The sequence below is a fragment of the Piliocolobus tephrosceles genome, chromosome 9 (assembly GCF_002776525.5).
Source record: "Piliocolobus tephrosceles isolate RC106 chromosome 9, ASM277652v3, whole genome shotgun sequence".
In the NCBI taxonomy this organism is placed as follows: Eukaryota; Metazoa; Chordata; class Mammalia; order Primates; family Cercopithecidae; genus Piliocolobus; species Piliocolobus tephrosceles.
In genome coordinates this window covers 7,410,264-7,436,386 of record NC_045442.1, presented here as the reverse complement: position 1 = coordinate 7,436,386, position 26,123 = coordinate 7,410,264, and the positions used below count along the sequence as shown (strand labels likewise).

The 26,123-nt window shown below is 41.0% G+C and overlaps 1 protein-coding gene across 4 annotated transcripts in view; it reads right to left on the bottom strand.

Moving 5' to 3' along the window:
• Nucleotides 1-23,536, bottom strand: part of ADAM12 (ADAM metallopeptidase domain 12) — a 370,747-nt gene extending 347,211 nt beyond the window's left edge. For 3 of the 4 annotated variants that reach the window (XM_023224459.3, XM_023224460.3, XM_023224461.3), the window contains exon 1: nt 23,041-23,475. In XM_023224459.3, the coding sequence (XP_023080227.2) occupies nt 23,041-23,128 (88 nt within the window). In that variant the 5' untranslated portion in view covers nt 23,129-23,475. Of the gene's footprint in view, nt 1-23,040 lie in introns of all 4 variants that reach the window. The other variant, XM_023224458.3, reaches the window with a different exon arrangement.
• Between the last annotated feature and the right edge of the window lie 2,587 nt (nt 23,537-26,123).

Below are 26,123 nucleotides of genomic sequence, written 5' to 3'. Positions count from 1 at the left end.
AAAAAAAAAAAAAAAAAGAACCCAACAATAAATTTAAAATGCAAGTTAGAATATTGTAACCTAGAAAATTGGCAAAGAAAATATGATAATAATTGGTAACAATAATTCCACTAGCTAGGAATGAAAAAGCTTCAGAGACACAGGCCAGGAAGAACATAAAGGGGTGTATTAGTCTGTTCTCATGCTGCTATGAAGAAATGCCCAAGACTGGGTAATTTATAAAGAAAAGAGGTTTGACTCACAGTTTCATGTGGCTGGGAAGGCCTCAGGAAACTTGCGATTATGGCAAAAGGCAAAGGGGAAGAAAGGCACCTTCTTCACAGGGAGGCAGGAAGGAGAAGTGCTGAGCCAAGGGGGAAAAGCCACCTTATAAAACCATTGGATCTCATGAGAACTCATTCACTATCACAAGAATAGCATCGGGGTAACTGCCCCCATGATTCAATTACCTCCCACCAGGTCCCTCCCACAACACATGGGGATTATAGGAACTACAATTCAAGGTGAGTTTTGGGTGGGGACACAGCCAAACCATATCGAGGAGCATAGCCATTAGAAAACCAATTACAACACATAGCACAAATTTTAAAGGTGCTTATTCCTCTCTGATATCACTTGCTTTTTAAGTGCAATTCTGCTCACATTTATTGTGATTTCTTTTAGATTCTAAAGTTTATTTACAGGGAAAGTAATCAAGAAGGTACAACAATTCTGAAAGAATATTCTGAAAAGAATATTAGATCTACCAGGTGTTAGAGTTATCAAATAGCAATAATTAAGCATAGAGTCCAAGAGTAGACAGATCAATATAAGTGAATGCAAGTGAGAAAAATTGACACAAATATGTATAAAACTCTACTAAACAAGGTAGTATTTCAAATCAATGGAAGTAAAACAGGCAGTGGTTATAACTGGGTAGTCATCTGAAAAGAGAATGGATTCCTATCCTCACTTTTTGTGTAAAAATGATAGATGAATGAATAATTTAAATACAAAAAATAAAACTATAGAACTACTGTATGAAAATATTGCTTCCATATTAATTTTATGCAGCCTTTCTGGATGTCACAGCAGGATGCATGATCCTTTCTATAGCTCTCTAAGTTAAAGATACATATTCTAATCCCTATGGCAGGCACTAAAATATAATAATAAAATGAAGAACTACAGCTAAAAAAGGGAAATGTTAAAGCTACTCAGTACAAAAGAAAATGGGAAAAGAAGGGAAAAAAACAAAAACATACTGGGCAAATAGTAAAATATAGCAAGAAAATGAACGTAGTTCTCCATAAGAATAATTAAATGTAATTGGATTAAATATTTCAATTAAAAGGTAGTGACTCTCAGAAAAGATTGAAATGCAAAGCTAATATACACTGTTTAAAAGAATGCACTTTGAGCATAAATATAGATATACTGAAAAGTTTTTTAAATGAAAAGAGATGCTCTGTGCATATATACACAAACACTAAGCATAGGAAAGCTGAGGTGGCCATATCAATGTTAGTTAAAGGCCATATCAATGTTAGTGAAAGTTAGTCAAAGTGTGGGACAAAAATTACTACCAGAAATAAAGAGGAAATTTCATCACGATAAACAGGTCAATTCATCAAGAAGACATAACAATCCTAGATGCATATAAACCTAAAAAGAGTTTCAAAATACATCAAGAAAACTGATAGAACTGAAAGCACAAATAGATAAATTGGCACTTCAGTTAAAGGTTTTACTCCTCTCCCAATAATTGATAGAAATAATAAACAAAAAATATAAGTAAACACCATCAACTATGCTATTTACAGGACATTACCCTATACAATAACAGCAGAATTTACATTCCTTTCAACCATTCATGGAATATCCATCAATAAAGACTATAAGCTAGAGTATAAAACAAGTCTCTAACAAATGCAAAGATAAAAGTAATAAAGAAGACAATCTGATTATAAGAAAATAACATTAGAAATTAATAACAAAAATCTTAACATCTCAAATATTCAGAAATTTAAAAACATTTCTAAATAAGCTACAAGTCACAGAAAAAAATTACAAAAGACATTTTTAAAATATTTTAAACTAATGATAATGAAAAAATAACCTATACAAATTTGTAATACTCAGCTAAAGGAGTACTGTACCAGGGATATTTATATTTCCAAATGGCTGTACTAGAAATTGAGAATGTTATGTTAATATTCTAAGTAAGGATCAACTAAAAGCAGCTAAAGAGCAAATCAAAGACAAACTAGAAGGAAAGCAATAATAAGTAGCAAAAATCAAAAAAATAAATAGCAAAAGAGAAAATCTTTGAAACCAAAGTTGGTTATTTGCAAACACTGATAAAATTGTTAAATTCCTAGCAGGATGAAAAAAATGAGAAAAAAAATCATAACTTACCAATTTTAGGAATTAAAGAGGGGTACATCATTACAGATAATACAGGCATTAAGTGGTAAGAAAATATTATGAAAAATGTTATGCCAATACGCTTGTTAACTCAGATGACAGGCACATATTTTTTGAACCTCCAGGCCCAGATGGCTACACTGAATAATTCTATTAGACATTTAAGAGAGAAATAATAACAATCTTACATGAACTCTTTCACAAAATACAGAAAGTTAGAAAACCTTAACTTATGAGGCCAGTATAACCCTGACACCAAAACCAGACAATAATATAACAAGAGAAATAGCACTATCTCTTATAAAAACAGACATAAAATCCTTAAAATATTAGGTAATAAACCCAGATCCCTCTCTATATGTACATAAATGCATATGTGTGCATGTGTATGTGTGTGTGTATATAAATGTGTGCATATATGTATATGTATGCATGTGTGTATATATGTGTGTATATGTGTATATATAACATAGGATAAACAACAAATGAATAGGCATGCTAATTTGTGAAACCTAAGTAGGTCTTGTAGTCCATATTCCCAGGACTATAACTAATCAGGCTGCCCAGTTGTTATTTATATTAAAACTCCTCAGAAACATAAATTTCATTATTCCTTTGATAACTTAATTCACTGTTTTATGATCCCAGCTTAGATTTTGTGCTTTTTTTTCTTCTTCTTTTTTTTTTTTTTACAAAGGACTGAAGGCAAACCACCAAAAGAAAAATGTATTGTAACAATAAATAGGGCACAACTTTAAGAAATGTACTTTTAAAATTACTATGAGTTTATCAATAGTAACTTTTCATGTTAAGTCTTCCAATTTTTGCATAAAAAATGATTTTCATCAAACCACTGAAGCTATCCACTGTGGATGTAAATAAAATAACCAAGTTCAATGTAATAAAGCAGCATAAAACAAAGTAAAACTTGTGATTTGCAAATCAGCCTGATGTAAGTTTTTTGTTGGTTTGTTTGCCTTTGTAGTTGCAGAAGGTGAGCTCTGTTTTAGAAGGAGTCATTTCATTCCTCAATTGAATTTTGACTCATTTAGGTTAAAATCACTTCAAACGTTTAAAATGAGGGTAGAGAAAATCAAAAGGAAGAAAAAGTAAATATATAGTTAAGTTTATCATCACCAGGTCACTAAATGCTAGATAGAATATCCAAACCCAAGCAAACGCGTAGAGTTCTTCATGCCCATCCTCACATCTGTCCATTTCTCAGGGAGATCAGATGAACAAGCTAAAATTAATAGAGACCTCTTGTGATTTTTATTAAACCATCAGCTCACATTTTCTACCCAATATAAAAATTAGCATCCATAACAGCATCACAGTATTTCCAAAAGATGTTCCTTTTGTATCACTAATATTTACTAACTACCTTTTCCATATCAAATATTCGGACACATGGTCTTTTTTTCAAAAAGACTTTCCAAATATGCAAATTCATTTACATGAAAGGTTGTACAAACACAAAAAATTTAAGAGTAGAGCTTTAGTGAATCACATTTGTTGAAATGAAAAAGCAGCACATCCAGTGGGACTATTTACTCATCATGCCAATAATTATTGAGCAGCTGTGATGTGCTAGGCACAGGGGACCCAACAGAGAATAAGATGGATGTAGTCTGTCACCACAGAGCTTAAATTCTAACCAAGAAGACAAATCGTTGATTAGAATGTGATAAGTGCTCTGATGGAGACATAGCATTTTGAGAACATTTAGCAGAGGGACCTTTCCTTGACTGGGGTTGGGTGGGAAGGTCCAAGAACCGGCTGCCTGTGAGGAAGTGAAGTCTAAGCCAAGGAGGAGTTCAGCCAAGTGTTGGAGTAAGAGTAGGAAAAGAACTGTCAGGCAAAGGCAATGAAGATGCTGTAGTAAAAGGACATGAAACAGCTAGGGAACAAAAATGCAGAAACAGAGCCACCTTACCAATCAGATGCTGCTGCCAGCTCCAAGACCTGTACATAGTGAGTGGACACCTCTGAAAACAGAAGCTTCCACCTGTCAAAGCCATTCTTGATATTTACAATGCTGACTATCTAACTAACTCACTGTGGTAGACTGTTGAGATGGTTCCCAGTGCCCCCACCTTCTGGTATTCACTTCCATGTGTAACCCTGGTAGGGTTAGAATAAAGCAAGTCACTAGGTTTCTTAACCTAGTGACTTGCTTTTAACCAATAGACTATAGCAATATTCACGGGCCATGATTAGATTATACAACTTGTGATTTTGTATTGTTTGCAGATTCTATTGCCTTCTCAGTCTGCAGGCCTTGATGAAGCAAGCTTCTATACTGGAGAGAATACTGATTAGGAAAATGGGAGCCAGCTAGGAACTGAGACCTTCAGTTCAGCAACTCAAGGGACTAAATTCTGCCATGGTTCTGTGGGCTTGAAAGCAGATCCTTCCCAGTTGAGCCTTCGAGTGAGACCCAGTCCTGGCTAACACCTCTACTGAAACCAGTGAGAGAAGCTGAATTAGAGGACCCAGATAAGTTGTGCCTAGATTCATAACCCACAAAAGCTGTGAGATTGTACACGGGTGTGATTGTAAGCCACTAAGTTGTGGCAATTTGTCATACAGCAATAAATAACAAATGCACTCATGCATGTGTGTTTATCATGTTTACAAGCATTTTCTACAGCCATCATAGGTAGAAGTTATTAGGTTCAGTCCTGCATTTTATTTGTGTGAGAGAAAACAGAAGACAGTGTACTTAATTGTTAAACAGTAAGTTTCTCCTTCAAAAAGAATACATTTTAGCTGGTAAGTCCACATGCTCCTTAGATATGAAAATGAAAGGTCAGAGATACCAGGCCCTGCAAATGGGTCTCCAGTCCTGTTTTTCCTGCCAGTCCTTGCAAGTCAGAGCCCACAGGACAAGTTCCTTGGATTCACACAGCTAAAAACTCAAGTATTGTTCTATCTCAGTGTGTTCCTAGGTTCTCTCCTCAAATCCCAATGTCCCAAGATCAACACAAGCTGAGATAGCTGCAAATGGTTTGGAGTACGGAAGAGTTCCTGGACATCATAGGTCCTCCCTTGGCAGCCCAGTGGTTTAGTACATGGGCCCTGAAATCAACTGCCTAGTTTAATGCTGGCTCAGCCTCTTATAAGATGCAGGGGCTAAGGCAAATCACGAGTTCTCTATGCCTTAGTTTCTTTATCTGTAAAATGGAAATAATAATGGCTCATACCTCTAAGGGCTATAAGGATATCTTAACCACATAATTCATGTAAAGGGATTAGTCCAGAGTCTGCTGAATGCTTTGTTAACTGCCGGTGTCATCACTATTACTGGTTATTCGTGTAAGTCCCATGTCTAGTACATTCCCTATTTGTGCAGTAATTCACGTGCATAATCTCAACTGTGCCACCTTGTAGCTGCATAACTGCACAAGCTGAATGTCCTAGCCTTGGCTTTCCTATTTGGAAGAAAGAGTGATCATAGTGCCTGCCTCCCAGGACATGGTAAGAATGTATGAGAAGCCCTTGGACCAGTGCTAGCACAGAAACCACAAAGGCAAAATCCCTTTATGGAATTCCTCAATTCTATCCTATAAAGAAAGAGCAATTACCACTCAGGAATGTGATTGTTCTCCAGGTACACAGATAAACCTGCAACCAGGAGCCCTTGGGTGTTGTCTGATCATGTGCTGAACTAAGACTGAGTAAACATTTTAGAAAATTCATCTGCTGCTGTGCAAGTCAGAAGATATGGTAGCTGCAATCCACAGTTTCAGAAAGATTCAGACGAACAATCTTAGTAGTGTGGGGGAGATATTTCCATTCACTGATGTTTTGCTCTAAATTGGGAAAACACCACCAATATTTGGTCTTAGAGTGGAACATTTCTGTCAGATTCTGGATGTTCTAAATTTGTATTGTTTGGAGCCACAAGGATGCAGAGTGCTTAACGGGCTTCACTGCTGCAATCACATGCTCTAACTGGTAATTAACACATAAGTCAAGAATTTATGTGTCTGCTTCATCCACAAATGTGAGGTTCCTATTCCTACAGCAATTCTTATTCATGCCAACCCAATACCCTGAGAGGCATGTTAAATTTTGCCTTGCCATTCTACGCTTATCTTCCCTCCCACACCTCTTTCTCAAGAAGTCAGTGGAAGTTGAAGGCCAGGAAAACTCATGCCCCTGGCCTGGGCATCTGCTACCATTCATTCTCTGCAGCCCTTATGCCCAGCGCACAGTGTGTCCTATACAGCAGAGAAGAAGGAAACTAACAACCATTTTGTGTGCCATAAGTAAATGATATTTGAAAGAGTTCATATTATTAATGCAATCTCAAATAGTCCTGGTTAACAGAGATGCCCCTAATGGTAGACTGATAAATAACAAAGATGGAAACATGAGATTTAAGGTAGGAGAAAAAGGAATAGAAACTGCCCTCCTCTCCCAAATCTCTGCCACCCCCTCTGTCAAACTTTGGGATTAACTTGGACACCCATCTACCATGAGCAGGAGGGGACGGTGGCTCATGGATGCTGAGAACTCGTGCCATCCAAGGCATGAGGGCAAACCTCAGCCACTGAATGAACAAATGGACAGTGGTACCGTGTGTCCCCCTGTACCATCGAAAGAGAAGAACTTAAATTACAAAACACATCCCCCAACATCTCCCTCATTTGGTATTCACCACAATCAGGGAGGTAGGCTACATCCTTGTTCATTGTTGACAAAGAAACTAAGTTCAGAAAGATTTAGTGGGTTCCTCAAGGTCACACAGCTATAAAGAGGCCAAGCCGGAACTCAGAGCCACTTCTCACTCCACGTCCAGATTTCTGGCCATGATCCAAGCCACCTGTCAATTTTATAACTACAGTGCCAGAACACACAGCACTCTTGACCCACTAAATCCATAAGGAAGTAACATCAGGGGAGACAAGCTGAAGAAATCTCATTATTTTATGTCACTGAAGTTCATAAGAGAAGCAGATGCTTCTACTAGGAGCTTTTGTGCTTGAAAACAGTTGTCTTGATTTAGCTTTTCAAACCATCTCCTATCCCAGCCCTTTCTGCCTCCCTCTCTTGAAATTGCTTCCTCACTGAGCCTCTGTAACCAATGGCTTAGTCTTCAGCAGTGCTGAGGGAGAAAGAAGGATGAAAAGCACTTTTTAAAGGAGAGCAGAGATGAGAAACAGAGAAAAGAGACTAAAATATGTGAGAAAAAAGTTTCAAGAGAACCATCTATTGCAGTTGAATAAATTATGCTCCAAGGAGCAGACTCTTCCTACTAAGCAACTGGAAGCAAAGCTTAGTGAATTGAATAGACTAAATCTGACATGTCCAAATTCTAGTGGCAAATCAGGCATCTGATTTTCTTCTAGATAAATCAGTGGAGAAACCAATCTATATGGAATCATAGCATTCATTCTGAAGGTTACAAAAATATACAAATGAGTGTTTCCATTGTCGACTTACTCCATTGTACAATCTTCTCTGTGTACTAGAATGTTTAAATATGGGATGAATTCACTATACACTCCTGGAAGGCTCACATGACTGGAATTCTTTTGACACCTCTGCTGGCAGAGGAGCAGCTTCTGGGAGTGTATGTTGGCCTTGCTTCCCAGCTGTTCTCATTTTGCCTCCGCCAGAGGGAGATGGGAACAGCTGATGGCTTCACCCCCAAAGCTCAGCTTGGCCCCACCATTAGTACATCTCACCCCTGCAGCTGCCAAGGCAAAGACTAACATGCCAGCAGGAAAGCAGCTGACTGACTCTTCTGACTGAGTGTTTGGAGTATTGGAAGTTGAGAATCAAGCTGCCAAGCGGGTTCAACTCATTTTCTGTACATTTTTATGATTCACTCACTCTAGAGGCTATGAAATGAGGGTGTCTGTTCTTCTCAACACTGTATCCCCAGTTTCTGGGACAAATCTGGGATTACAATAGGCAGCAAACAAATGTGTTGACTAAAAGAACCAAAGAATCAATCTTGGAGATGTCCAGTTCTGAAAACACAGTGGACTGAGCTGACACAGCTAGAAAACCTTTCTACTACAAACACAGAAAAATGTTAAATAAAATGTGACAACCTGTATAACTGAACTAGAAAGAAGAGAAAGGAAATTATCAGGGAATTAAGGAATTCCTAGCCAAAGCATCCACCAACTGCCAAAGTCGTGGAATCCCAGAGGCCTGGCAGATATAAGCCTTCAGCCTGGAAACCGTGAGTTTAGTAACAGGAGGCATGATCTTGAACACCACGAGTCAGAGAATTCTAGCTAAGATCCTTGAGTAAAACCAAGACCAGACAGGCCACCCTTCCCAAGTCATCAGGGCTAGAAAACCTCTACCAAATGCCACAGGGAAACTTCAGAGTGACATGTCTCACCAGAGATCTGGTGAGGGTTAGGGAGTTTTGCAAGAGAAACAGAAACTTCAAGCCTTTGCCACATGGGTATGGAGACCAAAATTAGAATAGCCATGTGGTGTAAAATTCCCACAATAACTGGACTTAGACAAGGGAAATCCCTGCGGCATCTGTCATGAGTAAACAGATTCTGCTCCACAAGAACTCTCCTAATCCAGGGTACATAGGGCTCACATGAAGAGGGTAGCAGTGGAAGGAAAAAATAGCTGAAAATGAACTCACAGTTTAAAATTGTAAGGCATTGGAAGAGATAATCCATGGTAATACAGAATCAGCATCCTAAGAACTTGAAATAACCTGAAATGGATAACAATATATAAATCCCAAATTATTAAAGACATGAAGAAATACAAAGAAAAGATAACAAAAGATAATTTTAAAATATTACTTTTTAAAAAGATCTGGCATGTTTGAAAAAGAGCAAAACAAAGCTTCCATGCGTGAACAATTAAAGATATTGAAAAACGTTAAGTCAATAGACAGTTTAAACAGCATTTAGACACAGCTCAAGAGAGAATTGGTAAACTGAAATTTAGACTTGTAGACATCACTCAGAATATAAAGCAAAGAGTGATAAAGAGATGAAGAGAAGCTAAAAACAGGATGACTGAATTATAAGGCTCAATGACATATAACAAAAGTTCCAAAGGAAGTGATGAAGCAAAAAGGGCAAGGCAGTAATTAAAGAGATGCTTACTAAATTTTTCTAAAATAATTGATTGGATTCAAGAAGCACAGCAAGGCCAGAAATACACAAATTTAATATAAAACCATATAGAAACACATGAATAAAATACAGAACTACACATACACATGCACACATACTCCACCACCCCCAAAGAACTACCTTAAAAGTAACCAGAGAAAAAGGCAGGTTTAGTGCAAAGGCATAGTCCTTAAATGAAAGACTCCTTAACAACAACAGGAGAGGCCAGGATACAACAGGTAATATCTGATAAAAGAAAACAATCGCCAACCTTGGTTAGGTTATCCATACATAGCTAAACTAACATTCATGAAAAAGAAAAACATTTTCCAGGCAAACAAATATAGGGAATTTGCTACTCAGAGACCTTCAATGGAAGACTACTTCAATAAGAAGCAACTGGATCCAGAAGTGGAAGTGGTTTGCAAAAAGCCATGGGGGAAAAAAAAAAGAAAGAAAGAAAAGAAAAAGAAAAGAAACTGGTTGCATTGGATAAATCAGCATAAGCCTGGACTGCTCAGCATAGAACAAAGCCTAGTATTCTCCCACTACATTTTTTGTTGAGGGATGCATTTCAAAATGGCAGAACTAAAATTCTAGACAATAATTAAAAAAACAGGAGGTGCAGTGAAGGGCACTAAAGCATGGTTAGCCTGTAATTGTTTGGTAGGAGGCCAAAGTTATTGACTGCCTTTCGACTCCGTTGCTGAAGTGCAAATGTTAAAAATTTAATGGTACTACTAAAACTGTGGAAAGAGAATATGTAACCTCCAAATTAATAGAACTGGAAAGAAGTAGGAATAAATAATCCTACAGCAATAGAAGAAAGAAAAGAAAGATGAATAAAGATAGCAAAAGTTAGTTATTTTCATTAAAGTTAAAAAAAAAAAAAAAACAAGGAGACTAGCAATCACTTCTTTTTTGTTGTTTTTCTTTCCTTCTTTTTTGAGACAGGGTCTCACTGTGTCTCCCAGGCTGCAGTGCAGTGCAAGATCAAAGCTCCCTGCAACTTCGACCTCCTGGGCTCAAGCAATCCTCCCACCTCAGCCTCCCCGTGTAGCTGGGACTACATGTGCCACACATATGACTTTTTTTTTTTTTTTTTGTAGAAATGGGGTATCCTTATGCTGCTCAGGCTGGTCTCAAATTTCTGGGCTCAAGTAATCCCCCCTCCCCACCAGCCCCCAGCCTCCCAAAGTGCTGAGATTACAGGTATGAATCACTGGGCCTGGCTAATCCTTTTGTTCATTGTTGTAATGGAGATTCTACCCAGTGAAAGAAGAAAAATAAAAGAAGTAGAATGCATAAGGACTGTAAAGGAAAAAACAAAACTTACCCTTTCAGGTGATTATTCTCTTAGAATTTCTATGAAGTCAATCTACAGACAAACTATTAGAGTAAAAATTGAGCAAGCACCCAGCTATGATTTGAATCATCAAGATTAAAAACAATTGAGCAAGATTTCTGAATTCAAAGTCAACCTACAAAAATAAGTAACATTCATATACACTGAAAAGAAAACATCAATTAGAACTTTCAATAAGGAAATGACTCCACAGATAAAACAACAATAGCCATGAACTGGCACTTGTTGAAACTGAGTGATAGAAACATGGGTATTGATTGCAGTCTGTCTACTTCTGTGTATGTTTAAAACTTTTCCTATTAAAAAGTTAAAATATTTTAAAAAATAGTGATACCATCTAAAGTAACAATAAATCTATTAGGTACTTATGATATCTAGAAATATATCTTACAAAGATGCGCAAGAACCTTGAAGAGAATATTATTGAAAACATATTGAATAGCATTAAAGGGAACAAATAAATAGAGAAATCACCACATTCATGATGGGAAGCCTTGATGTCATGAGGATGTCAATTCTCCCCTAAATTAGCCTACAAGTCCCCATACAGTATTTTGCGAAACTTAGCAAGAAGATTCTAAAGTTCATATGAAACACTAAAGTTTCAGGAATAGTCAAGATAACTTTAAAGGAGAGGAGGGGAGAAGGAAAGGTGATGTTAAACTTTTTTGAATACTTAGCATGGTCTGAGCACTTCTCAAAGCACTGTATATGTATTATTTCATTTCACCTGCACTATGGCCCTGTGGAGGTAGACACAATTATTATCACCATTTCATCAAGAGGAAATGGGGAAAGAAAAAGATTACATAGTTTGTTCAAGGTTCGGGGTGAGCAATGATCCCAATTTGCCTGGCACTGAGAGGTTTCCTGTGATGTGTCATCTTCAGTGCTAAACCTAGGAAAGTCTGGGCACACAGGATGGTTTGTTACTCTCTCAAGATCACATGTCAGGAGCCAGGTGGCAGAGCTGATCTGCAGACTCCAGCAAGCTGGCTTCAGTGTCTGCCCTCTGCACCACTACATACCAACTGTATTAGTCAGGGTTTTCCAGAGGGACAGAACTCATAGAGATGATATAAAGGGAAGTTTATTAAGGAGTATTAACTCACATGATCACAAAGTCCCACAATAGGCTGTCTACAAGCTGAGGAGCAAGGAAGCCAGTCTGAGTCCCAAAGCTGAAGAGCTTGGAGTCCGATGTACAAGGGAAAGAAGCATCCAGCATGGGAGAAAAATGTAGACTGGGAGGCTAAGTCAGTCTAGTCTTTCCACATTTTTCTGCCTGACTTATATTCTGGCCATGCTGGCAGCTGATTAGATGGAGCCCATCCAGATGAAGGGTGGGTCTGCCTTTCCCAGTCCTCTGACTCAAATGTTAATCTCCTTTGACAACACCCTCACAGATACACCCAGGATCAATACTTTGCATCCTTCAATCCAATCAAGCTTAACCATCACGCCAACCAATCTAAACACTGAAGGCTTATCAAGAAGTAAAGGATACTGAGAACAATATGAGGCTGGAACTGAGGTAAACAGAACAGTAGGACAAAGAACCCAGAAGCATATCTGTGTGTGCTTGCTGGTTATCAGAAGTGGAAAAGGATTCAACAAATGTTAGAGCAATTGGTTTTCCAGATGGGGGAAAATAGACATAGATCTCATACAATAAATAAAAATTAAATTTCAGTTATTCTAAAAGGGAACAGCAAAAATTTTAAATTTAGAAGAAATTATTAAAATTTATTTCGGAGCTCAGGAAAGAGAGGAGGATTGCTTAAACTAAACTTAAAAAGAAACATGAGTAAATAAATACAAATAATTCAAAGAAGAAATACAAAGAACATATAAACACATAAGAATCTTAGAGTCTTTAGTAATGAGAAAAATGCCAATTAAAACAATGAAATATTTAACATCCAGCTTGGCAACATTTAAAAAGCCTGAAAATACCAAGTATTGACAACCACATAGGTAACCAGAGCTCTCCAGTAAGTGGGCACATAAATTGGTACAATCAATTTGGAAAGCAGCTTAACAAAATATGTTACAGTAAAAAATTTGTGTACTCTACAGCTCAGTAATTCATTTGTAATCGGTTCCCTAGAGCTTATACCCATACCTAAGATAGCAAGGATCCTTGCACCATCACAATATCAAAAAGTTGGGGAAAACAGATTTATTATCAGCAGAGGAGTATACAAATTATGATTCAGCCATTCAATTAAAAGGAATGAACCAAGCATATATATGAATAAGTCTAAAATATATATTGATTTTTTTTTAAGTTGCAGAAGGTTGTCATATATAGTAGGGTACCATTTACTTAATACTTAAATACATAAAGAATATCAGGTATTGATTAGGGGTATGTATGTATATACACACACACACACACACAGCCCAACCAATTTCACAGGAGTACAGCCTCTGCAAAAGGAAGACTTAGCTAAAATAGTCTGAATGAGTGGGGATAAAAGGGATGGCTATAAATATATCTTTAACATTTTACATCTTTAAATGTTGAAAGTTCTGAAGCATATATAGTAGAATCTGGCTGGCAAATATATGGGTGTATAACTTATTCTATGTCAATTTTTCAACTTTAAAATTGTCATATTTTAGAAATAAATGAATGATGGTGCCAGATTTCTTTTTCAATCATCTTTTATGTGATCTTCTCAAATCATACTGAAATTGGCTGAAACAATGATTTTAGTTTAAAAGTTTTACTTAGTATGCTTAATTTCAGGAATGTACCTTTCCATAGGCAGACAAGGCTGCATTTTAAGGTATAATGCAGACCCTAAATCCTAATGCAGGCTCTGAAGAACACTACCAACAACAACAAAAAAACCCAGGATGGAAACAAAACCAAAATAGGAGCGCTTTTACACTGTTGGTGGGAGTGTAAATTAGTTCAACCATTGTGGAAGGCAGTGTGGCGATTTCTCAAGGATCTAGACCTAGAAATACCATTTGACCCAGCCATCCCATTACTGGATATATACCCAAAGGATTATAAATCATTCTACTATAAAGACACATGCACACGTATGTTTATTCCGGCATTATTCACAATAGCAAAGACTTGGAACCAACCCAAATGTCCATCAATAACAGACAGGATAATGAAAATGTGACACTTATACACCACAGAATACTATGCAGCCATAACAAAGGAGGAGTTCATGTCCTTTGCAGGGACATGGATGAAGCTGGAAACCATCATTTTCAGCAAACTAACACAAGAACAGAAAACCAAACACTGCATGTTCTCACCCATAAGTGGGAGGTGAACAATGAGAACACATGGACATAGGGAGGGGAACATCACACACCTGGGCCTGTCATGGGGATGAAGGGCTAGGGGAGGGATAATATTAGGAGAAATACCTAATGTAGATGACAGGTTGATGGGTGCAGCAAACCACCATGCCACCTGTATACCTATGTAACAAAACTGAACATTCTGCCCATGTACCTCAAAACTCAAAGTATATTTTAAAAAGTTGCTCATATATCTAGGCAATCCTTCACATACTGCCAATGTTTCCTTTTTTTTTTTTTAAAGCAAGACTAGGTTCTCAGATCACGTTCAGATTCAAGTGAGCATATCTCTCACAAGAAATGCTTCCATCCTACCATGGCTTCAATTACAAACATGGCAACACATAATACAAGGAATCTTTTGGTCAAATTGCAGACCAGTGCTCACCATGCCTGGTAGGGGAGGACATGTCAAGGTGTTTCAGTATTTCTAAGAATGGATCATCTAAACTGATTAAGCAGTTCAAGGCTTCCTGGAGTAGGTAAACAGACAGAAAATGTAATCCAATGAAACTGTCCAGTTTTTTAAACAGTTGCCAAGAAGCTGAGCTCTTAGTATAGCCTTGGAATGACATAAAAGCTTAAAGGATAAAAAATAACAATATGATGCTGAATTATTCGGCTTCTCCACCCCATCTATCAACTGGAGGCAAGGTATATTGGGCATTAAATAAAGTACAAAAGAAACAGGATGAAAAATGGGCTGGAAAAAGTATGAAGATTGAAATGGCAGCCTGTGAGAAAGCGTAGTATTTAATGTGCACATTTCAATTGGCAAATAACGTTTATTTGAACTGCATTGCCGTTCTGCTGAGATTCAAGCTAATTACAATCTCACTGCTATAGTTATGGAAAATATAGGTTATGAAATGTTTGCCACAGCTAGGTTAAGATCCAGTCTCCAGCATGAGGTAGACTAGACTGCCTTGCCCCTGACAGCGCTGATCTCACTATCTGAGGCTATCATTTCTTCTTCTGTAGAATGAGAGTACTAACAGGACCAACAAGATTCTTTCACCAGAATTGTATGAGATAGTGCATGCAAAGACCTGAGCACCGCTCCTGGCACTGACGCATTCAACAAACTCCTTTTTAAGAAACAATGTGATGGTATGACACTTTTAGGTTTAATAAAATCCAAACATATAAAGAAACAATTATGAAAAATTCACAGCAACTACCTTCATAAACATTGTCTAGATTATATCAATTTCACTTCTCCATCCCAGAGACCTGACAATTAAAGAGCATGGACATACTCCAGAGCTGCTTCCTATAGCTCCCTGTGGGCACACAGCCAAAAGGCTGCAGGGCTAGCCATTGGGTACAGAAGAAACATCTGAAAATTCTACACCTGTCTTTGTAAATCATGGACGCTGCAGAAACAGTTTAGCTTAAGGAGGCCTCTGAAACACACTGATACAAAATTTTTTTTCTGCAACTCTAATGAGTTCATTACGGCATCATCTACACCAGGAAGGAATGTGCTTAGCTTCTTTAAATGATGTAGCTGCATTCCTTAAGAAAAATTTTGTTACAGTTTCCACAGCTGCAACATTTATCTAATTAGGTATATGTTGACTTTGAGTTTTTATAGATTTTGAAAAGAAAGTTTTGAAACATTTAAAAATGAGTTTAATTTTTGTTTCCACAAGGAAGGAGTAGAAAGTGCCAAATGACAAGTGAGAGAAAGAAAATACATCTATATGTAGAGCATGGTAATCAAAGCCTTGGCTAAATTCTAAATGTACATGGCAGAGTCACAGGTGTTTATCTGTGTGCCCTGCCCAAAACCCTACAATAAGGGAATAATTATAATAGCAGTAATAGACTGTGTACCATGGTTCAATGCCTGTAATTCCAACACTTGGGGAGGCTGTGGCAGGAGGATGCTTGAGCCCAGGGGTTCAAGACCAGCCTGGGGCAATAGAGTGAGAGTCTATCTGTATAAACATTTAAAAATTACATATATTTTTTTTAAAAAATTTTGAGACAGAGTCTCACTGTCACCCAGGCTGGAGTATAGTGGCACGATCTCGGCTCCCAGGTTCAAGTGATTCTCCTCCCTCAGCCTCTGGAGTAGCTGGGATTACAGGTGCCTGCCACCACCCCTGGCTTATTTTTGTATTTTTTTTTAGTACAGATAAGAGTTCAACACGTTAACCAGGCTGGACTCGAACTCTTGACCTCAATTGATCCATCTGCCTCAGCCTCCCAAAGTGCTGGGATTACAGGTGTGAGCCACCATGCTTGACCAAAAATTTAAAAATTAAGAACAAATTAGTTGGGAATGGTAGTGTGTGCCCGGAGTTCCCAGCTACTAGGGAGGCTGAGGTAGGAGGATCACTTGAACCCAAAAGGTCGAGGCTGCAGTGAGCTCTGATTGTACCACTGCACATCACCCTGTGTGACAACGCAAGATCCTAAGAAAAAAAAACAACAATAATAATAATAATTAAAAAACAAAGCAGCAAACTTTGGAAGATGGAAAGGGGATGGACAAGTTGTTCCCTATTTAGCAGGGAAGAGAGAATGGGAACTTATGACCTGAAGAGGAGGGCAGCCATCAGAAGGTGGGATGGATAAGCAGAACCCCGGAAAGGTTTGGGAACAGGGGGCACTGCCTGGGCCAAGGCCAATACAGGCTGAGGCTGAAAGGCTGTATAAGGAGAAGCTAGAGCCCTAGATCCCTTGCAAAGCCAACACAGTTAGATGTTGCCTGCCCTACTCTGACCAACACAGGAGGTGTATTTCCTGAAGACACTGAAGTAGAGAAGTTCTGTACATAAGGACTCCCAGGAATCGTGAAGTGGGGGTAGCAAAGTGCTAAACTGAAAACAAAAGGATTAAGTTTAAACAATATAAGCATACTTAATGGCAACACTATCTTTTTTTCCCCTGCGAAGTTCACAGGCCCTAGAACCAGGCTTAAATTGCCAGACTGAAATCGCCTTGGCAAGAAGCTGAAGGATTCTTCCTTGGGGAAATTGACCAGCCTAAGAAAAACAGAGTCTGTGATATGTGGATGTCTCTCGGCAAAATGAATGTTCACCAGTCAGTAAATCCATCTGTGGAAGTACAGAGAACTTCTAATCACCTCTTTAATGTCCCATTATTAAATATCAACAGAGAGCCAAAAATCAGACATTTGAAGAAAGTCAGATAGATGTTAAACAAATAGGGGGGAAAGAGAATCTCAAAGCTAACAATGAGAATTAGGTGAACAAAAAATGTTTAACAAGTACTGACTAACACATTTAGAGTTAATAGCAATCTTACATCCATTACAAAAAAGAAGAGGACACTATAATAAGAATAAAAGAACATTCATAGCACAAGAAATCTCTTGGAAATTAAATGTGGTAGGATAAAATTTAAAAGTATTTATTTATTTTGATACAGGGTCTCATTCTGTCACCGAGGCTGGTACTCCAGCATGATCACGGCTCACTGCAACCTTGACCTCCTGGACTCAAGTGATCCTCCCACCTCAGCATCCTGAGTAGCTAGAACTAAAGGTGTGTGACACCATGCCCAGTTAATTTTTTAAAAATTTATTGTTGAGATGCGGGCGGGGGTGGGAGGTCTCACTATGCTACCCAGACTGGTCTTGAAGTCTTGGGCTCAAGCAATCCTCCTGCCTCAGCCTCTCAAAGTGCAGTGATTACAGACATGAGCTACCGTGCCCGGCCAAAAAATTTAAATAGAAGGGTCGGAAAATGAAATTAAACAACTGTCCCAGAAAGTAAAACAAAAATGCAAAGGGATGAAAAATAGATAAGAAAATTAGCCGGGCACGGTGGCTCAAGCCTGTAATCCCAGCACTTTGGGAGGCCGAGACGGGCGGATCACGAGGTTAGGAGATCGAGACCATCCTGGCTAACATGGTGAAACCCCGTCTCTACTAAAAAATACAAAAAACTAGCCGGGCGAGGTGGCGGACGCCTGTAGTCCCAGCTATTCAGGAGGCTGAGGCAGGAGAATGGCGTGAACCTGGGAGGCGGAGCTTGCAGTGAGCTGAGGCCTGGCCACTGCACTCCAGCCCGGGCGACAGAGTGAGACTCCGTCTCAAAAAAAAAAAAAAAGAAAAGAAAATTAAAGGATGTTTTCAGGAGGCTGGGACATTCAGCTAATAGCAGTTTCAGAAAAACTGTGGTAAAAACAGTGAGGAAGAAATAATTGAAGAACGAATATAAGAAAGTGTACTAAAACTTGGCAAAATGAATATTCAAACTGAAGGAGCCCACTGAGTTCCCAAAAATTACTGATAAGAGCATTGCTAAAGCACATCATCATAAAACGCAAAAATACTAGTGACAAAGAAAAAAGATAATCACTTCCAAAAAGAAAAAAAGACTACATTCAAAGGTTTGACAAGCAGAATACCATCAACTTCTCAAGCAGTAATGGCCATAGAGACAATGAAGAAATGCCTTATAAAATACTGAGAAAATATGATTTCTTTCTTGGAATTTTATACCTAAACAAACTAGCAATCAAGGGTAGAATGAATGAATGTGTGTTTATCTATATATTTTATACAAGGTATGCCAGAGACACAATCCAACCTTCTTTTTTACTCACAGAACTGTTTTGTTTGAAGCCACAATGTATATAGTTGAAAGTATTTACTTTTCTAGTATTCTGTACAAGCTAACAGTGGCCCTGTGTCACAGTCTAGCCAATGATATCTAAGACAAAATCTACTACAAAGGCTTATGGAAATACTATTTTCCTGATGAAAACAGATTTGACTGGTTCTGCCTTTTGTCCTTTCTGCTGCATTACTGCCTGGAATGCAGCTATGATGCCAAAAGGTACAGCAGCTATCATAAGACCATGAGGAAGTAAGCATAAAGGCAAAGTCAACATCTAAGTATCGCAGATAGAAGTAAAAGAAAGTGCTTGGGTACCCGATCACATCACTGACCTGCCACACTAGTTACACTAGCCACCAAACTACTTATTCTGCAACTGCTTATAAAGAACACAAGCTTGTAAAAATTGCTGCTGTCACTTTTTTTTGTTATTTGCAGCTGAAAACACCCCTGACATATTCACAAGTTATCAAAAAAAAATTGTATCTCCCCAACACCCTTCCTCAGGAAGTTACTGGAAAATGTGCTCCACAGAAGTGAGGAATGAACTAAGAAAAACTTATAGTGCTCAGAATATAGATAATTCAACACAGGAAGGATACAAGAAGAATTCTTAGTGTCTTGGTAATAAGGGCAGTCCTGAGATGACAGCTGTAATGTGTGCCTACAAAGTAACCCAGTCAAATTGGAAAAGGAGGATGAAGGGCTCCAGGAAAGATGACATCAAGAAAATAAAATCATGGCTAGACTACCTGACTCGTTGGATCATATTGAAAGGAGGTTGATAGTTCTCCCAGAAAGTGTGGAGGTAAAATAAAGGTTCTGTAAGGGATGAGAAAAAACAAAAACCAAGTATTCTCCCTACTCTCACACTCAGTACCGAATGTTTCACCTCTGGTCACCCAAATGTGTGGGAATTTCTCCCCACCAACCACCAGTTCTTCAGTAGAGATCAACTGGGAGTCCTACAATTGAACTCTATTCTGACTCTATCTACCTGGAGAAAGCATCAGATCACACAGGTTAAGGGCTCAGTCCCACAAGACATCCCCCCAATGTCAGATGCCAAGCACAAGTAGTAGGTTGTCACACCTATACTTCTGACCAACTAGCTATAAATTGGGGGGTCCACAACCCCCTTCTCAGGTTCAGTTAATTTGCTAGGTGAGCTCATAGAACCCCAGAAAATGTTTGCTTATATTCACCAGTTTATTATATTAATGAAGGATGTAATTAAGGACACAGATGAATAGTAGTTGGAAGAGATGCAAAGGGCAGAGAATGTGGAAAGGGATGCAGAGCTTCTATGCCCTCTCTAGATGCACCACCCTCCAAGAACTTTGATTTGCTCAGCAATCTGGAAATTCTACAAATCTTGTCCTTTTGGGGGTTTATGGAGGCCTAATTACATAGGCATGACTAATTGCACCATTGGCGATCAAGTCAACCTTCAATCCCTCTCCCCTCCCTGGAGGTTGCAAGAGGGGTGGCACTGGAAGTCCCAACTCTAATCATGCCTTAATAAGCTGATTAGCATGCAAAAGACACTCTTAATACCCCAGAGATTCCAAGAATTTTAGGAGTTCTGTGCCAGGAACCAGGGGCAGAGACCAAATATACATTTCTTATTATATCACAGTATCACAGCTTGGTGCACAGAAAATAAAGCAAACAAAAACCAAAACAAGACAATCATTAATTCTAGGAAAAGCAAAAAGTTACAAGAGGGATGAAATGCCATAAAACACTGCATGGCAAAACAGTGAAAAGTATTTGCAAAGTCTTCTTAGTGCATTGAACTCTTTTTAATGATGGCACTACTATATTGGGTAGTTGAAAAGAAGAGAAGGCATTGTGTCTGGAGTAGAGTGGGCAAAGGGAGAATGGTAAGAAAGGAGACCAGAAAGGAAAACAGGAATTAGGTCATGCTGAGGTTTGGATTTTCTTTCCTAAGGGTGCTACAGAGCCACTGGGGAGTTTTAGACAGGGAACTTGAACGCTGTAACTCATGTTTGAAAATAATAACTTTGGCTGTATTGTGGAGGAGAATATACCATGCAGGGATAAGGTGAAAAGCCAGTAGGCCTGTTGGATAAGAGGAATAAGAGGCTTCTGCAGAAGAGATTTTTTCCTATAAGGTGACCTGGACTGGGAAAGGCACACTTCGGGATGTAAGGAAGTGGGTAGATGGGAATATACTTAGGAGGTTGGTGGCTTACGGAGTAAAAAGGGAGACACAGGGATGACTTCCTACATGTCAGCACAAGGCATCTGGAGAAGGCAGAGGAGGTTGTTACTGGGTTCAGGAAGACTGGGGAAGGAATGATTTGCAACTAGAGTCTGGGATCTAGGGTTCTGTTTTGGACTTGTTAGGCTGAGTTGCCCCAGAAAGTACCAAGTAGGCAACTGTGCTAGGGCTCAGGGTACAGACAAGGCTAGGGAGAAACTCAGAATATGCTCAGTCTCAACAGGTAGTAATTCCTCCTTTTCTCTTGCCAATGCAAAGAAATGTTTCATTATATGTTTGGAGTTTTAAACAGCCTCAATGGTATGATTTGGGGCACTGAAGACTTGATACTGAGAATCTAAGGGTAAACAGTGAATCCTGGAATATATCACAATAGGTAACCCCACTCAAAGCGCTTAGGCCCCCCAGTTTTCTATTTTGGGTCATATCTATCTTAAGGAAACACTCTCTCCACCAAAGTTGAAGTCATAAAATAGTAAAAGTCCTCCCCCCCGCCACACACACCCAAGAAATAATTTCCCATGATTAGCTGGATTTAATAAACATTTTTAATTGATTTAATAAACACACACCCAAGAAATGATTTCCCATTATTAGCTGGATTTAATAAACATTTTCTTCTAAAAAAAATTTTGTCCCTGCTCAGAATTCTGTGTACAAAGCACGTGCCAAGTTAAAGACCATGTCAGGCACACTTTGAGACAATTTCCGTTTTTTAAAAAGTTCTTTCTCAATAAACATTCAACAGGACTAATTTGTTTAAAAGTCTTCCAAAGCACAATTCACTACAGGTCATAGTTATTTAAACCCTCAGCAGTATTCTTTCTTGGCTTTCTCATTGCTTTGTGCAATCTTTGTATTTAATCATTAATCTCCAAACTGATCTTCGCAGTGTGGATTTTAACAAGAACTGGGTTTTAACCACATTACAGTAGATGCGGTGGGGGCGGAGGGCAGCAGTGGCAATCGCAAAATAAAACGTATCATAAAGTGGTAACGGTTCGTGATTGAGGCCAGTTGTTGAAAAATAAATGCCTGTTATATAGAATCATAGAAATTTAGAGCTTGCGGCCAAGGCAAGTCGTTCATCGGTGGACCGACAGCGCCCCAGGCGGCAGAAAGAAGGCGGCGGCGGAGACCCGGGGAAGCTCCCGGATTTTTAAAAAGGCACCTGCTGAGTGAGTCCTCACTGTGCAAACGGGATCCACAGGTGCCCGATTTTAAGGGATACAACTCGGGAAAATCTAAGTCTGTAAAACAACCATAAGATGCGCACGTTAAACTAAGTAAGTTCTCTTTTTACACCAAGTTGATGTGGGTGATTATTTACGGCGGAGAAACTGAGCGGAGGGAGGAAGGAGAATTCGGCTAAAGTTTGCCCGCGACTGACAGCTAGGGAGTGACCTGGAAGCCAGGAAAAGGGGCAGGGAGGAAACTAAAGAAGTAGGTAAGAGAGTCAGTTGATGAAAACAGAGCCCAATGTTTAGCGCAGCAGGCACACCTGCGGAGGAGGGGGCTGCCTCACCTGCGGGGCCGCTGCGCGCCCCCCTAAGTGTGTAAGCCGGGGAGGAGGGGGCTGGAAAGGAAACCTGGTGGAGGGCTGGCCCGGAGCCTGGGGTGGGGGTATTCACTGCGTGATAGGGCCAGCAAGAGGACCCGACACGCATCGTCCCGAGCGACACGTGTAAATGTCAAGATACAGAGACATCTACAAATGTCACCCAAGAGGATGAGGACGGAGGAGCGGTCCCCAGGCTGTGCCCTCTCGGGCAGGTACTGGCTCCTGCGGGCCAAGTGTCCCCCTTCCCCAAGGAACTGGCACCTGGGAGGGGGTCGATCTCGCCGCGCTGGAAGCGCGAGCCCCGGGGCTCTGGGCGCGTCGCTCCTCGGGGCAGTCCTGGACCTCGGCGCGCCCGGGCGCAGCGTGAGGTGCCCCCGGCGGGGCGGGCAGCGAGCCGCCCGGGTTCGGCGACTTACCTCGGGCCTCGTGGGGCGCGAGCAGAGCCCCGGCCAGGGCGAGCAGGAGGGCGTGGGCGGGGGGCACGGGCGGCGGGCGCGCTGCCATCGTCGCCGGCCTTCCGTGCAGCAGCTCTCGGGCCCGGCGGCGAGCGCTGCACCATCCCACGCGGGCGCCGAGCCGGGGCCGGGCGTCGCGACCGGAGGGATTTCCTGCCGCGGCGAGTCAGCTCCGGAGCCCTCGCGCAGCGCCCGCGCCGCCGCTGAGCTCGTCTAGCCTTTCATTTTTAAAAAAGTTTCCCCCCTTGTGTGTGCGTGCGCGCGCGCGCGCCGCTCTGGCACAAGCCAGCCTTGACCGTTGCAATAAATGAGCAAACTGTCCGAGTTGGCCCGGGGACGAGGAAGAGCGTTAGTGAGAGAAGGCAGGCCTGTGAAATGGATCCACGGCCAGCAGTCACCGTTCTCATTACCGCCGAACAAATTATTGTCTCCCCCGCACCCCGCCCGTCGGCGGCGTCCCGCGGGTCCTAGAGACCGCTCGGGTCCCCCCGCCAGGGTCCCGCCCCGAGCCGCGGCTCGCTCATCCCCGGGGGTGGGCGGCTCGGGGCAGGGCGCCTCCCTGGCCGCGAGCGCCGGCGGCATAGACGTGGCTCGGTGGCGGCCGGGCGCCCGGAGCGCACACGTCCCCTCCCCAGGATGATGTGGCCGCAGGGCCCCGGGCGCCCGGCTGCCAAGAGCACACGCGGCGGCACGGTCCAGCTTTCCAGGCTGAAGCTGGAAACGATGACTCGGCTGCTTGCTCCCCGGCTCTCCGGGAACCCTCGGAGTGCGGGTCAGGTCTCCACCGCGGCCCACAGTCCGGCGCGCGACCCCGCCCGGCCCTAAGCGCCCAAAGGGGCATCTCGCGCCCGAGAAACAAGCTTGGATTCGCAGGCACAGGACACCTGGGCGTTACTTTTGATCAGCAGTGTTAGGTTTTATGTTGATAGACTGGCTCATGTTTCCTTTCCATGACCTGGACCCAGAAAAGGGTGTACAGTAACGTTCCCCAAGCTTTCCTGATTGTAAGAAGCACCTGGGTTGGCTTGTTAAAAAGATTCCCGGGCGACCTCCTACGCTTTCAGAATGAGACTCTTCAGACTGTGGGGCCAGGGGAGCCCAGGGTGTTTGGAGAAACACCAATGAAAGAATGGTGCGCCGTGCCTTCTCATCCTTGTTCCGGGCTGACCTCACCTCTTCAGCCTCGCTCGGCCCTCAGGGAGACCATCAAAAGCAGCAGCGAGGGGCACCGCACAGACAAAAATGGCTGGAGCCATTTCTGGATGACTGATGCCTACCCTGCGGGTTACCATGATTCCCAGCCTTGGGGACTTATTAGAATAGTAAGAGTTAAAGACATTGCCACCCCCAGACACCAGTTAACTCAGAATTTCCCACAATGCGTGGAGCTCAATAGTTTTCGAAGCCTCAGGTGATTCTACTATGCTGCTCAGACCTAGGACCACCTGCAGAAATTTTATCCTGGTCCTGCCACTCCGCACTGATTCCTAACTGAGCACCCACTCCTAGGAGGCGGTTATCCAGCATTTGAGGAAACTGCCTTCCATATACCATCTCTTCCCACTGCAGAGGAGCTTTTCTCAGGAGTTCTCTCCCACCGCAGGTTTTGCAGTGTTCCCAAACACCAGGTTGAGCCTCCAACAAGGTGCAGGACTTTCTTTTTAAAAAACCTTAGTGGGAGGTACAGGCTCTCCAGCCCCCTTCCCAATGCCGCCATATCTCAGTAGGCGATCTGGAAACCAGGCCTGGTTCAAGCCCTGTGTCATATCTAACCGTACTACCAACCAGCCTTGCAGTGTACTTCTTATGTTCATTCAGTCAATCAACATGGTCAACACTATGTTAGGGACTTGGGAAACTAATGAGAAAGCCTCTTGCCTTCAAAGACTTTTCTTTCTGATGGGACAAACTGATAAATCATCATTATTAGACAGTGTGAGCTAGTTACTTAACCTATTTCATAATAATTAGGCTTGTTTACTGATATGGTTTGACTGTGCCCCTACCCAAATCTCATCTTGAATTCCCATGTGTTGTGGGAGGGACCTGGCGGGAGGTAATTGGATCATGGGGTCTTTCCCATGTTCTCATGGTAGTGAATACGTCTCACGAGAGACGCAAGCTCTCTCTCACTTTCTGCCTGCTGCTATCCATGTAAGACATGACTTGCCCCTCCATTTATTCTGCCCTAGCCATGTGGAAATGTAAGTCCACGAAACGTTTTTCCTGTATAATTACCCAGTCTTGTGTATGTCTTTATCCGCAGCACAAAAACAGACTATTTACTGCTTCATAATTCCTTACATACCTCGTATGATTGGAGTATTGTGCTAAAGTCTTTCACCTCCATTATTTCATTTTTAAAATCCTGAATATACAGATGAGGAAACTGCAGCATAGAGATGTAGCTTTCCCACCACCACACAGCAAAGTAGGTCAGAGCCCATCCTCAGACCTGTTAAAGATACAGCCTGTATCTTTAAGTCGGAGTTCCAACCTTCAGTTTTAGCAGCTGTTAATTGAAGGTAAAATACAAACCTCCTAGGTGGTTGTGAGCACCAGGTGAACTAATGCAATGTCTCCCAACCTACCTGATCCCTGGGATGTCTGTTAAGAATTCAATTCCTCTGGCGTTTGCTCTGGAGATTCTCATTAGAACAATCTGGGAAGGACTGTTTTTTAGCAAGTGCTAAGGTGATCCTGATACTTGTGGCCCATAGAACTTCAGACACCTCGATGCAGGAAAATTAAAAATTGTTTTCTTCCAGCTCAAAGGGCCAGATTTGCTTGCAGATGAGCCCAGTCACTGGCCTCTTGGATCCTTCTGACTGGTTAAATGGTTTATTCACAATGGACCTAATATGTGCTGTGCGCTGGGCTGGGGGCCTTGTATACGTCTTCTGTTAATGATCAATTTATTTTTACTCTTTAGTATTCAATTGTTACTGTTGGCTGTAAAAGTCCAATTTCTTTTAATCCTGGAAGTTGCAAAGCTTCCTCCAAAGAACTAAATGTGCCCCAAGACTGTCCTTGATTTGTTTTTG